The 15,730-nt window shown below is 38.8% G+C and overlaps 1 protein-coding gene across 26 annotated transcripts in view; it reads right to left on the reverse strand.

The window, feature by feature from the left end:
* Nucleotides 1–15,730, reverse strand: part of MYCBP2 (MYC binding protein 2) — a 418,792-nt gene that overhangs the window by 137,682 nt on the left and 265,380 nt on the right. For all 26 annotated transcript variants that reach the window (XM_043534235.1, XM_043534264.1, XM_043534248.1 and 23 more), the window contains 5 exons: nucleotides 15,179–15,351; nucleotides 14,591–14,735; nucleotides 10,361–10,573; nucleotides 3,593–3,648; nucleotides 2,890–3,005 (listed from right to left, as the gene is read on the reverse strand). In XM_043534235.1, the coding sequence (XP_043390170.1) occupies nucleotides 2,890–3,005; nucleotides 3,593–3,648; nucleotides 10,361–10,573; nucleotides 14,591–14,735; nucleotides 15,179–15,351 (703 nt within the window). The remainder of the gene's footprint in view (nucleotides 1–2,889; nucleotides 3,006–3,592; nucleotides 3,649–10,360; nucleotides 10,574–14,590; nucleotides 14,736–15,178; nucleotides 15,352–15,730) is intronic.

Raw genomic sequence — 15,730 nt, forward strand, 5'->3', positions numbered from 1 at the left:
ACATACTAAGTCTCCATAATTGCGTATATCTTCAATGAATCAATTTGCTGATTCCCATTTCTTATCAAATTCAAGCCTCTCCTCATTTTCATGGTTTTCCATAATGTCATCCGTGTTTACATTTCTATACTTATCTTCTCCTACAACTCCTTCTCTCTTTTCTGCCTGTTTCCTTCACCCAGTCCCATTTCCATACTTTTTTGCTGTACTTTTGAGCCTGAAATAACATATTCATGATTATACACCAACCAACTACTCTCCCCATAAACAGACTACTAAATTCACCTATTTTGAGAAGTATTCAGGTTCTAATGGCTAAGCCTCTTTTTTTTCCCCCTTGAAAATGTGCCACTTCCAAAAAATATTGAACAAAACATCAAGTTTAATAGGGCAGCGTGAAATTTTAGACACATTTTAACGAGCAGGGTCAACCTAACAGTGCTTTATCAAGTTCTAGAAGTGTTTCAGTTCATACTTGTAGAAACAGGGCATTTCTATTCTCATTTTAGTTTGTTGGGTCACTTTTAAAATCTCCAAGCATTAAAACACAACCAATTTTAATAAAAAAACTTCTAAAAAGTTCTACAATAGATATTTCATACAGTTGTAGTATGCTGTATAGCACTGACACTCTAAATACTAATGTAGGAAATATTGGAAGGTTATTTTACACTGCTTTAAAGAGTTTTGCAATTGGCTGGCTGATAAAAACAACCATTCTGCTCCATGCAGTCAGGCAACTCCTAGGGACAACTCACTTTGGTGTTTTTCAAGTTCCATGCTTCTAGTACAGTAGCAAAAACCAGTCATATGCAAGATGAGCATTCACTTGGTCTATCTCAGATAAGCAATTACAATGATGCTTAATGGGTGCACAATACATTTCCTTCTTAATGTTCTGCTTGATATTTTGTGACAAATTTACATGGTGACATGCAGATCTCTTAAGAAAAAAATGTTGTGGTTGAAATATTCTGCATGATGGAAACAGCAAAAAAAAAAATTTCAACCCGTGATTATACCAAGAGAAGAAATTCTGAAGACTGGCCCTGAGCTTGCCAGATGTTTTATCATAAATACCTACCATTCACAATCCTAGACATATTAATATGAATCCAGCAGAGTTCACACTGGTAGTAATGAAAAACTTGCAAATTTTATCTAATATAGACAAAATTCCCTTCAAATTCTGTAGTATTCCCATGTAGACTTCCCAATACTTTAACTACAAGACATACCTTGAATACTATTATAATTTTTATTTCATTATTTAAGACAATTGGAAAGTACTTTTTAACTACTACCAAAGGTGTGTGTCCAGGTACATTAGAAATCAAAAGTTTTGAGTGGCATATTACCATATGTAAACGTTACCACTGAATAAAGAAAACTTTGATTTATCTTGGTGCTTACTATTTTGCAACCATAAAGCAGGTTGCAGCAGACTCAAGACATTTCTTCTCACACACTACTAGTCACTAAATGTAGCTTTTACGATAATCTGGAATACTACAGGTAATGCAGCACATATATCCAGAGACGAATATTTCACTCTTATACTTCAGATATGGAAATATGCTAAATTTCCAGATACAGCCACTTTTTTTGGTTTTCCTCAACATTTATGCTCCATGTACCATAACTCACACTGTTGTTCTCTAGAGCCAGTGAAGTAGCCAAGGGTTTGCAGATCATGAAGGAAACTAAGCCATTCAGAAGTGGGGGCAAAATTAAAAACTTCAAATATTTGAAAGAATTGAGACCTCCCCCACCCCCAACTTTCCACAGAGGAAACAAGAGTATTTGTAAGGAGCGTTGAGATCCCTGGTTTCTTAAGATTTTCCCCGCTCCTACACTTCTGTCAGATCCCCCTCAAGCAGCTTAAACAAGAAACTTTCCTTATACGCAAGACCACTGAGAGCAACATGAAAAAGAGGAAAAAAGAAAGAAAGAAAACCAGGCCTTCTCTCCGAGAAAAACCAGTATTACTCGTAGTATTCAGATCTGTGGAATCAACGTCAAAGAATTAAGGAGCACAGCAGCTGACCACCTCCTGCACATTCACAACTACTCTCACATTTCTCAAGCGAGTGTCTGAGGGTTTTCATTGCACATGTGCAGGAAGTGAAACTGGTAAAAGTGAATCTCCTTTTCCCAGGTTTTTTGTTTTTCATGGCAGTCAATGTCATGTTTTCCATAAAATCAGGAATCTCAGTGAAAATATTAGTTTAACACAGGGTTACACTACTACTCTCTTCTGTCTTGTTTGTTCCATGCATCTTCACTTGAGCTTCAGACTGTAAGCCCTTTGGATCAGTGATCTGACTGGTACTGACCTATTACTATCTAGTGCCCTGTAAATTTACAACACTATATAAATGATTAAATTACCTACTAGGATCCAAATTCTGATTTTCTTCTCTTTTTCCCTGCAACAGTTAATCTCAAACACCTGTAAGGAGTGCTTTAGAAAGGTTTATGAGGTCATTAACTTTTGCAGTGAAAAAAGAATCCTGAGCACTAGTTGTCTTCAGTAAAATCTACACAGATATTCTACTACTGAAATGAAAGCTTAATTTAAGAAAAAATATTTAAAGGTAAATTGAAACAGTATTTGAAAAGAGTTCCAAACAGTTGGTTTAAGCTCCTTATGAAGGTACACTTTTGTCAGTCATGTCTTTACTTTCAGCTTTTTGATAACAATATGCGGGGGGAAGGGGGGAGCGGGGAGGAAGACGTAGGGAAACTGGATAGAATGATCTTGGATCCCCCAAAGCAGTGTGCTAATTTTCATGGACATGTTACCTACAGAAATCTTCGCATACCATTGTGGATACATACATGTTAAGCACTTGTGGTTATTATATAAGATTAATGAAAATTAGATACCTATTTCAATGCCATCTATAGTAACATGAATGGTGTAAAGACCAACAGCTCCTGGGGTCCAATTTGCACAGTAAGTACCATCATTATTGACTCGGATCAACATGTTTTCACTGGGTCTAGACAAAAACAAAATAGACATTGAAACAATTAACCAAATGTTAACTTATTGAATAGCTGCTGAAGCATTCTATTTAGAAGCCATTCCGCTGATTTATTTTCTACCTTTTTTCCCTCCATATGCTCCCAAACTACACTGTCTTTTGTGTTCTACCAGGGACACTTCTATGGAAACAGGATCTTTGATCCACAGGAATTCATCTAATCAAGCCACTTACGCTCTTCAAGTTGTTTATTACAAAATCATAACCTTCTAGAGTAATTGAATGTGATATCATATTCAGAAAGTGAATTTAGGTGAGGAATATGCAATTGGAGCAAATAAACTAAGTATAAAAGATTGATTTTATGGAACCATCCCAGTAATTTTAAGAAAAATGTGCTAGATTTTCACTGTTTTCCCATACACAGAATATTTTTCAGAGTGTTGAAGTCTCAACAGTTCTTTAAACAGAAATTACAATAACTCTGCTGGAACAATAAGCCTATTCACATAAAGTTCTGATATTAACATAATTTTTAAAAAGTTTATATATTTACTTTTAATTCCAGTCAATGTGTAATTCTCTGCAAGACGGTTTTTTACCTTTTAGGTGTTGGTGAGGCAAAGCGTAATTCTTCAAATGAATAGTTTTCATATACCTGCAAAGCAGAGAATTAAAAAAACATTCAGCTAAAACAAAATCAAAACTCAGCCAATGCTATTATACTAATACTGTAAATTTTTTTAAATCAGTACAAAACAATTTCTCAAAACATGTTACTCTAATTGCTCATATAATATAAGTGTAAAATAGGGAACCAGAAATTGATACAAAGTGTACACAAAAATACACATTTTTAAAGTGACCTTTTTAGATGAGAATGGTAATTATTGCTCATGCAAGGTGCTGATTAACAGTGCTTGAGGCAGGGAGGGAAGAGTAAAAGTATGCCCAGTTTCCACATTGCTAATGCACCTGACCCCAGTTCTGAAAGGACCACTCCCAAGGGGTAAGAAGGCCGCTAATCCTCTATCCTCAATCCATTCTTGATTCCCCTGCTAAATCTGCCAGCAAGGGTTTGAATGAGTGGCATTTATATGAGGTGGACACCTGTCAACTAGGATCTAGAATGTGTATGAAGGCTCATTTCTTCTCTTGAAGAGTGAGGGCTAGGATAAACCACAAGTAGCTGTATCTCTTGGTTGACATCAAATTCTGAGGAAACCTTAGGAAGAAAGCAAGATTGTAGATGTAGTGTCATTTTGTCATGCTAGAATACCACGTACAGAGAGACAGCCATCAAGGCTTCAAGCTCCCCCACTCAGTCCTATTTCTTGTTCAGCCAATCGCAGAGACAAACAAGTTTGTTTGCATTTACGGGAGATAACGCTGCCCACTTCTTATTTACAGTGTTACCTGAAAATGAGAACAAGCATTCACTTGGCATTTTTGTAGCCAGTGTTGCAAGGTATTTACATGCAAGATATGCTAAACATTTGTAAAACCCTTCGTGCTTCAGCCACCATTCCAGAGGACATGCTTCCATGCTGATGATGGGTTCTGCTCAATAACAATACAAAGCAGTGCGGACTGACGCATGTTCATTTTCATCATCATGAGTCAGATGCCACTAATGGAAGGCTGATTTCCCTTTTTCGTGGTTTGGGTTCTTAAATTTCTGCATTGGAGTGTTGCTCTTTTAAGACTTCTGACAGCATGTACCATACCTTGTCCCTTTCAGATTTTGGAAGGCACTTCAGAATCTTAAACCTTGGGTCGAGTGTTGTAGTTACCTTTATAAATCTCACATTGGTACCTTCTTTGCATTTTGTCAAATCTGCAGTGAAAGAGTTCTTAAATCGAATAACGTGCTGGCTCATCATCCGAGACTGCCATAACATGAAATATATGGCAGAATGCAGGTAAAACCACAGAGCAGGAGACATACAATTCTCCCCACAAGGAGTTCAGTCACAAATTTAATTAACACTTTTTTTAAAGCGCATTATCAGCATGGAAGCACGTCCTCTGTAAGGGTGGCCGAAGTCTGAAGGGGCATACAATTGTTTAACATACCGGCACGTAAATACCTTGCAACACTGGCTATAAAAGTGCCTTGTGAATGCCTGTTCTCACTTTCAGGTGGCATTGTAAATAGGAAGCAGGCAGCATTATCTCCCGTAAATGTAAACAAATTTGTTTGTCTTAGCGATTGGCTGAACAAGTAGCAGCACTGAGTGGACTTGTAGGCTCTAAAGTTTTACACTGCTTTGTTTTTGAGTGCAGTTATGTAACAATAAAAAAAAATCTACCTTTGTAAGTTGAACTTTGAACTATAGTACTTGTATGAGGTAAACTGAAAAATACTATTTCTTTTGATTATCTTTTTTATTGTGCAAATATTTGTACAAAAATGATCATACAAAATGAGCACTGTTCACTTTGTGTTCTGTGTTGTAACTGAAATCAATATACAGTACAGACCCGTTCACGCACGAATCCGCTTAAAGCGCGGTTGCGCCATGCCTCCCAGTGCTACCTATTTAACACGCGAGACTCGTTAACACGCGGTACAGGAACTTGCTATGTAGCGCTACAGATTTCCTCACTAACTCACTGACAGAAATAGACAGGAAGTGCAGAGCGGAAATTTGTTGTACGTCTTTACTGATATTGGTAAAGACACATCACGCACGCTTAGTCATTGTCACGCTAGAGAGATATATAATATATGGTAGTTATATAGTAATATATATACACTACATTAGAAAATTTTAACCGTAGGCCTAATATAATGGCAGAGCGCAAGCGTCAGCGTTCCTACACTGTAGAAGAAAAGCTAGCTGCAACAGATCAAGTAAATAGCAGAGAAACCCAGGCCAAAGTTTCAAAAGATATTGGGATTGCCGAATCTACTCTCCAAGGATGGCTAAAAAACAAATCTAAACTGAATGGCTGGGTACAAAATATCGATTCTGATGTGGGGTTTAAGCGAAAATGTGTGCGCTATTCAGCAAAACCCACAATAGACAAAGCCATGCGCACGTGGTTTGCTCAGAAAAGGCGGAAAGGAATGCCGCTAAGTGGGCCAATTCTTCAAGCCCAAGTGACAAAATTTGGACATTTAACAGGGGATGAATCATTCCAAGCCAGCAAGGGGTTTATAAGTCATTTTAAAAAGCGTCATGGCGTAGCGCAGGTATTGATTTCTGGAGAAAGCCGATCAGCTGATAAATCGGCCGCGAACGCGTTTCATCTGCAGCGAATGACAGACTTCATAAGAAAAAAAAAATGTGAGCCAGAAAGAGGAGAAAATAATGGCTTTTTTTTCTAAGTGAATCATAGACACTTTTTCCAGCATGGCCCTCTTAACCCACGGTCCGTTAACACGCGGTCATGACGGCTTGACTCCCGACATCTGCATTTAAACGGGTCTGTACTGTATATGAAAATTTAGAAAAACATCTAAAAATATTTATAATACATTTCAGTTGGTATTCTATTATTGTTTAACAGTGCGATTAAAACTGTGATTAATCGTGAATCATTTTTTAAATCAAGTTAATTTGTTTTGAGTTAATTGCTTGAGTTAACTGCGATTAACTGACAGCCCTACTTACAAAGCAAGCATAAGACATGCGACAACAAGGTGAATACACGCAGGCAGACGGGGGAGCACAAGGAATCAGTGAGACAATATTGGTCAGCATGACAGGCAATAGTGCTAGCTGTCTAACCACTGTCAATTTTTTTGTAGGTATCATGGCAAAGAAGAGTTTTATGGAGGGATTTGATGGAGAGCAAATAGTTAGCTTTGCAGATGTTTATGGGAAGCTCCTCCCAAGCATGAGGGGCTGTATGGGAAAAAACACAAAGGTGCTTATTTGAAAATTTAACATGTGGATGATGAAGACTGGCATCATAAGCCAATTGGAGACAGGAGTTGAAATGTGGATAGCATATGAGAGATGATAGGTAGGGTGGAGACAGGCCATGAAAGGGCTGGAAAGTGAAGATAAGCAGCTATGCTGGAAGTTTCCATGACAAAACCCTAGAATCCGAGACTTCCTGATCTCTTTGTGTCTGAGGAATTTGATGAGGAATTACATAAATTATGTGAAGTAGCAGGATGACAGCTCTTCTAGCCAGTGCCAATAATATTGTCCAGTGCCATGCTTCCTCCTCCTTTTCAGGAAAGCCAAAAGAGGGTAATGAAGCCTAAGTGTGAGGCTGGTAAATGAGGTGCTAGCTCTGGGCAATTCTGTAGGCATCAACTGAGCACTGACAAATTCATACCTGGAAAGCACACCAGCTCACTTATATGTCAATATTGTTCAAGACAGGTGTTAGTCTTATAAGGTGTTTAGACCAGTGGTTCTAAACCTATTACCATTGCGGGCCACATATGCAGCTTTGTGTGTGTTGTGTGGGCAGCATCCACACAATATATATATACCACCTGTATGGCCCTGAGGAAATCACATGGGCTGCAACTGTGTGCTGATTGGGCTGCACCCAGTATACAGGCCACGAGTTGACAACAACTGGTTCAGACTATAAAATGCTTGTAAGTTGCTGTATGTATTAATCTTACTTGTAATTTCTATATTCCATGCTACAAGGTAAAATAAAAGTTTGTTTTATAATTGTAAAAATGCCTGTTCTGAATTTGTGAGCTCAGATGGGAAGTGTCTCCCCTGCCCATCCAGGAGGACTATCAAAATTAAGTGGGCCATTGTAGGACAAAAGCTTTGTTGATTGCCCTATTCACCCATCAAAAGTATTTGCAGAAGGCCTTGTCCCATTGGTTTGAATGCTGGAAGAGGGAAATAAAGATAGTTCACATTAAAGTTTTTCATCTCTTTGCTGTTGGACTGTTACAAGGGCTGGAACTAAGAAAGAAAAAGCAGAGATCTGCAAGGTCAACCAGGGTTAGCCCTGAAAAGCCATTCAATGCTGACTGAATACTATATCTCTGTCGCCTTTTGTAACCATATGCTGAACTCATTTGTGCATATATGTTGCCTACTTTAACCTGTAAATAATTCTCATTTCTTCTTTCTAGTCAATAATCCTTAATTAGTTTACTATAGGATTGGCTACAAGAATGGTCTTTGGTGTCAGATCAACTGGGTGACTGGCCTCTTGGAACTGGGAGCAACCTGAATGTTTTGTAATTTTGGGGATAAGTGACCACTTATTTCTATGACCAGCTTGCCTGGGTGGCAAAACAGACTGCAGTGCCCAAGGGGATTGCCCTGTGACTCCATGGTAAAGTCTGTTACAGTGATGCTTCAACAAGAACAAGTGCAGAGTCCTGCACTTAGGATGGAAAAATCCCATGCACCACTACAGACTAGGGACCAAATGGCTAGGGAGCAGTTCAGCAGAAAAGGACCTAGGGGTTATAGTGGACGAGAAGCTGGATATGAGTCAACAGTGTGCCCATGTTGCCAAGAAGGCCAATGGTATTTTGGGATGTACAGGTAGGGGCACTGCCAGCAGATCGAGGGATGTGATCATTCCCCTCTATTCGACACTGGTGAGGCCTCATCTGGAGTACTGTGTCCAGTTTTGGGCCCCACACTACAAGAAGGATGTGGAAAAATTGGAAAGAGTCCAGCGGAGGGCAACAAAAATGATTAGGGGACTGGAACACATGACTTATGAGGAGAGGCTGAGGGAACTGCGGAAGAGATAGTCTGTGGAAGAGAAGAATGAGGGGGGATTTGATAGCTGCTTTCAACTACCTGAAAGGGGGTTCCAAAGAGGATGGATCTAGACTGTTCTCAGTGGTAGCTGATGACAGAACAAGCAGTAATGGTCTCAAGTTGCAGTGGGGGAGGTTTAGGTTGGATATTAGGAAAAACTTTTTCACTAGGAGGGTGGTGAAGCACTGGAATGCATTACCTAGGGAGGTGGTGGAATCTCCTTCCTTAGAAGTTTTTAAGGTCAGGCTTGACAAAGCCCTGGCTGGGATGATTTAGTTGGGGATTGGTCCTGCTTTGAGCAGGGGGTTGGACTAGATGACCTCCTGAGGTCCCTTCCAACCCAGATATTCTATGATTCTATGATCCAGGAGTTCATATTTGTTACTGGCTTGGTGAAATCTAATTAAAGAATATACTACCAGTTCGGGGGTGCCTGCCCTGTTTTTGACAGTCTGGAATAGGCACTCAGTCATAAACCACTCCAGACAGCGTGATACTAAAAATAAGATGTCCCTGATTGAACTGAAAGACTGAAGCAAAGGAACTTCTAAACTGATGACATTCTTCTAAAAATATTGCTCTTTAAATTCCACCATTGCCAAGAAAACCTTGGAATGCATGGGAGGGGTTTTTTGTTAGTTTGTCTGAAAGAATGTCCTGAAAACTAAAGTTGGCCTCTGCTCCACAGGAGTCAGATACTTAGCAGGCAAGCCCAATTTCCTTGGAATGTAGGTAGGACTGGAAATATACATGTTCTGTTTTTAAGAAAATGAATCTGAAAGACGAGGTGGCTTCAAGGCTTCTTACAAAAGGAAAACCTTCATACAGATCTCTGACCTTATGAGCTTTAGACATAAAGGCCACAAATACAGTCCACCTTACCGAGGAGTGTCCTCCTTCAAGAATGCAGCAGCACTGAGCACTTTAGACTAGAGCTGGGTGGGAAACTGTTTTCTGTCTCCTCAATATCTTCAAGAAGTTGAAATTTTTTCCTATTTTATCAAAATCTTGTAAAATATTTACAAACTGAAAAACTGATTTTTTGGGGGTCAAGTGAAATGTCTTCTTTCAATTTTTACCTTTTCTTCCTTTCTTCCCCAGTCTAACTAGCTCAAATTTCTAAACAGAAAGTTCTTTCAAACAAACAAAAACAAACAAACAAAAAAGCATTTTCCATTTAGAAAATGTCAAAACAAAAATGTTTAGATCATTTCAAAGCTTTTTTCTTGACTTTTTTGAGCCAGGAATTTGGTCAAATCCAACCCTGTTTCTTAAACACTTTTGGTTTAAACAAATTCACATTTTTTTGTTTCAGAGTAACAGCCGTGTTAGTCTGTATTCGCAAAAAGAAAAGGAGTACTTTTTTGATGACAAGTGATTTGTCAAAATATTCCTGACCAGCTCTGCTTTGGTTCACAGGAGACAACTTAATGTCACTCCACAAAATTTTTTAAATCATTTTGATTTTTGTAAAAAAGCAAAAATCTCTAGAAAGATCAAGTATATGTAATTTCATAAATCGAAATACCCCAAAATAAAAAGAGAGTTATAATGAATAAAATGAGATTTGCAGATCTTTGTATTCACTTGTATATAGTCCCCTTGTTTTTTCACATGGAGAACGGTATAACTGTCATTGCTTAAACGACAATAATTTACCTTCATCATTGTAATAGCAATGTAGCGAGCTTCTTTCACTATCATAGGTTCATATGAAGCATCAAGTTTTGGTGAAGGGTGTCCTCCAAAAGTCATATCAGTGCCAGAGGAAGTGGGTGCTGCAGGACTGCCTGGTATCCGTTGGAGTTTTTTCAGTTGTTCTTGTTGCAAAGATGTTTTTTTCTGTGAAACAGGAATAGCCTTGACCTCCACCTGCCAAAATGCAATAAGAGGTGAAAAGATGATTAAAAATTTCTATTTGTTTTGTCCCTCATTTCCATTTTCATATTATTTTTAAACTACTTACAATCTCACCCCTACATTCCCACTACCACTTTCCTGAAATGCCTTTATTTCCTCCTCTACAAATTCTACATCTCTTATTGAGTAATTCTTCCACTCTGCGTAGTAATGGCTGGAGCAACCTCTTCAGCAACCCACTTGGGTCTAAAAGCCTCTCACCCCAACAAGTCTCAGCCCCACCTCACCTCACTCCAGGTACCTGAATTTCTGACAAGTACTATTTGCTATGCAACTTTCAGATGAAGAGTAAACAAATAGTCTAGAAGATGAGTTGATTTTTTAGTATTTAAGCTCTAAAACAATTGAGTCCAGCCCAGCACTGATTATAGCGCCATTAATCTGAACTTGAATATGTTAAACGGGAGTTTGGCTTGAATGGGGAGTGCTGAATAAATGGATACCCATGGACACCTACAGTCAAGTTAATTTAAAACATCAGTGATTTTAATACACTCAGGTAAGGAAATCACAATGAAATTAAAAATCCAGAAATTACTTTGGCAGCAGGGATCAACATTTCCTTTTCCTGATCACTGGTCTAGGACCATTGCTTTCAGACAAGTTTCCTAAAGTGTTTTTAAGACTCACTTCCAGGAGTCTACAACCACAAACTATAGATTGATTTGACAGATATAAACTTTCATCTGTGCCATCGAGTTATGCACATGGCTAATCTGAATCTCATGTGCTGTTACTGTTGTGGCCTTACCTTCCCATCATCCATCTATCTTTACTTTATGATACCCTCAGTTATCATATCACATAAGTTTAGATTGTAAACTCTTCAGTCAAGACCCATTATTTCCTGTTTCTTTCTGAGCCATGCTGTTTCTGTTCTGTACCTAGAACAATTTGGGGGTTCAGTAAATAAAAGTCCTGAAAACATTTGTACTAGTCCAAAGTGATACTGGGATGTTAAAATGTAGATGAAACCTGACTTCAATTTTTTTTGTTAATTTTGAATTTCTCTGAATAATTCTATTGCAATTAAGTAAACGTTAATATTTGCACAATTTCTCTAGCTCCCTTGCACAGGAATTCTGGGAAGAAATTGGGTTCCAACTGCTGCTGTCACAAGCAGTTTTGTATGCTAGGATTTACAGACGCTGGAAAGGGCAATTATTAATTGGACGGTGGGAAAAATCCATGTAAACAAGGTGGCCTGTTTCGAACAGTTGACAAGAAGGTGTGAGTATCAGCTTCTCATTAGAGTCTGTTTTTGAAATTTTTTTATTGAAGAATTGCCACTTTCAAGTCTGTTATTGAGTGTCCAGAGAGACTGAAGTGTTCTCCTACTGGTTTTTGAATGTTATAATTCCTGATGTCAGATTTGTGTCCATTTATTCTTTTGTGTAGAGACTGTCCAATTTGGCCAACGTACATGGCAGAGGGTCATTGCTGGCACATATCACATTGGTAGATGTGCAGGTAAACGAGCCCCTGATGGTGTGGCTGATGTGGTTAGGTTCTAGGATGGTGTCCCTTGAATAGATATGTGGACAGAGTTGGCACCGGGATTTGTTGCAGGGTTTGGTTCCTGGGTTAGTAGTTCTGTTGTGTGGTGTGTAGTTGCTGGTGAGTATTTGCTTCATGTTGGGAGGGTGTCTGTAAGCGAGGACTGGCCTGTCTCCGAAGATCTGTGAGAGTGAGGGATCGTCCTTCAGGATAGGTTGTAGATCCTTGATGGAGAGGTTTTAGTTGGGAGCTGTAGGTGACGGCTAGTGGCATTCTGTTACTTTCTTTGTTGGGCCTGTCCTGTAGTAGGTGACTTCAGGGTACCCTTCTGGCTCCATCAATTTGTTTCTTCACTTTAACGACTTCAATGCGAAACTGCAGAACTGGAATTAATTTGCAAACTGGACACCATCAAATTAGGCCTGAATAAAGACTGGGAGTGGATGGGTCACTACAAAAAACTAATTTCCCCCTGCTGATACTCACACCTTGTCAACTGTTTGAAATGGGCCACCCTGTTTATACTGCCTCATTAGCACTACAAAAGTGATTTCCACCCCTTCTTATCAACTGTTGAGAATAGCCCACTTCCACCTTAATTGAATTGTCTCGTTAGCACTGACCCCCCACTTGGTAAGGCAATTCCCATCTTTTCATATGCTGTGTATTTATACCACCTGACGGTATGTTCCACTCCATGCATCTGCTGAAGTGGGTTTTAGCCCACAAAAGTTTATGCCCAAATAAATGTGTTAGTCTCTAAGGTGCCACAAGGACTCCTCGTTGTTTTTGGGGATACAGACTAACACGGCTACCACTCTGAAACCTGAGCGACTTTAAATAGAGGAATCCCATAGTCAGAGAACTTAAAGTGTGGGTCAACTTTCAGAAAGCAACTCTAAAAATGGCATGCTCATACCTTGCTGATTTTATATGACATGTATTCACTTTACATGTAAAATACTGTTTTAAGAACATAAATACATAAGAATGGCAATCATGAAGTGATCCATCCCATATTTCAGTCTCAGCATCAAGCAGTCAGAGGCTTAGGGATATCTCAAGCACAGGACTGCATCCCTGACCATCTTGGCTAATAGCTATTCATGGACCTATCCTCCATGAATTTATCTAATTCTTTTTTGAATCCAGTTATAGTTTTGGCCTTCACAAAATCCCTGGCAACGAATCTCACAGGTTGAAGGTGCATTATGTTAAGAAGTATTTGTTTTGTTTGTTTTAAACCTGCTGCCTATTAATTTCATTTGATGACCCCTAGTTCTTGTGTTATGCAGAGGGGTAAATAACACTTCCGGAATCACTTTCTCCACACCAGTCATGATTTTATAGACCTCAATCATATCCCCCCTTAATTGTCTCTTTTCCAAGCAGAATAATCACTCTTTTTAATCTCTCCTCAGACGTAAACTAGTCCATGCCCTTAATCATTTTTGTTGTTCTTCTCTCTATCTTTTCCATTTCCAATATATCTTCTTTTAGATGGGGAGACCAGAGCTGCACACCAGTATTCAAGATGTGGGCATACCAAGATTGATATACTGGCATTATGATATTTACTGTCATCTTATCTATCCCTTTCCTAATGGTTTTTAGCATTTTGCCAGCTTTTTAGACTGTCATTATACACTGAGTGGATATTTTCAGAAAACTACCTACAGTGAATCCAAAATCTTTTTCTTGAATGGTAACAGCTAATTTAGACATGACCATTTTGTATGTATAGTTGGGATTACGTTTTCCAATGTATGTTACTTTGCATTGATCAACATTGAATTTCATCTGCCATTTTGTTGCCCAGTTTTGAGAGATCCCTTTGCAACACTTTACAGGCAGCTTTGGACTTACCTATTTTGAGTAATTTTGTATCATCTGCAGATTTTGCCACCTCACTGTTTATCCCTTTTTCCAAATCATGTATGAAAATGTTGAACAGCACTGGTCCCAGTACCGATTCCTTTGGAACACTGCTATCTACCTCCCATTCTGAAAACTGATAATTTATTCTTACCTGTTTCCTGTCTTTTGAAAGAACTTCCCTCTTATCCCATGACTGCTTATTTTGCGTAAGAGCCTTTGGTGAGGGACCTTGTCAAAGGCTAACTTCCTAACCTTCCTAACTTGCATGCTGAAAGTTGGTTCTTTTCTTCTTACACATCACCACCAATTATAAAGATCATGCAGGCCAAATTAGGTCCTTAGCCATACCTGCATAAATCCATTATAGACTAGAATGATTTAATCTGGATAAAATGGGGTTGAGCAAGCGCAATTAACCGCATGATCTAGACACAGTGGTGTTGCACCAATGTAAGAAAGTCCCACAGACTACCCAAATTTCAGAACGCCACTTTCTGCACTAATCAAGAATCTTGTGTGTGATATCAACCAAAAATGCTGACAAATTTACTGCAGGATGAAAACAGCCAAGAGTTCTAGTTTACACACAATTACCTTCATACTGGGAACATGAACAATATCTCCATACTGGTCTTTTGTTTGCACGGTAATAGTAGTTGGCCAACCACATCGTATGTCATCCTTGTTTAGGATTAAAGATGTCTTCTGAGGATCAGCATATGAATCTGGCTGAAGCCATCTAGAACAGAGCAAAGTTAAAAAATATTTAACATAACATTAGAATGTTTTGTACTACCTTCTAATCATAATAAAGACAAATACAGAGACCTAACAAAAAGCCTCTAGTCATACTTGTAATTAAGGAGCAAAAACAGAGTCAAGTCTGAAGTAATTAAATATTTTTCATAATGACCGTATTAATAAAAACCCAAGGCCCAAATTAACAAGGCCTTTCTAATATACAGATACCAATAAAAGGCACAGTTATAAAAATGTATTACTACAGGATAAGCAAGAGGGCTAAAACATGTAGTTTTCAAATTCCAGTAATCTGAAACATAAATAAAACCATGATCCTAAGCAAAACAATACCTAGAAATGGTTTAAGTTCTATATTTTGCTACCGTGGTTAAAAATGAAAATAATGCAATAATAGGCTCATTCATACAGCACACAAATCACCTTGCAAGCCGTCCACCACTAGACCCTGGTACACAGACTATGAAATCATCCAAAAATGACTGTTCGTTGCTTTGCATCTGAAGTGGAAGGTTTCCTTCAAGAGCTTCTAAGATGGTTGGTGAGTGAGACAGTGCCAAACCTTTTCCAAGAATGCCTGAGTGAGATTTACACACCTTTAAAAAAAAAAAAAAAGATTTTCAGCTAAACAAATCTCTTACATGTTGATGTTTTCAATTATGTGACAACACTGGTAAAAACAGATTTTTGGAGTAGGATTCCACTTCACCTGGAAAGCAGGACACCATCTCCATACTCTCAATGACAGTACAGTGATCATGGAAAATGTCTTCTCCTTTGCACAAAAGGAGGACGGCCTTCTCCTAACAGAAACAGGGGCTGCAGCAGTGCCAGTGTGGACCCAGGGCTTGCAGCAGAGTCAGTCACCAGGCAACCTAACTAGTACAGCTGGCCTGCAGTGGGGCTGCTTAATTGGCTACTCCGCCTGACTGGTTGGTTGAGTCTGAAGACTGACTCAAACCCAGAAGTAGCAGC

This window comes from Chelonia mydas, chromosome 1, assembly GCF_015237465.2.
Source record: "Chelonia mydas isolate rCheMyd1 chromosome 1, rCheMyd1.pri.v2, whole genome shotgun sequence".
NCBI lineage: Eukaryota > Metazoa > Chordata > Testudines > Cheloniidae > Chelonia > Chelonia mydas.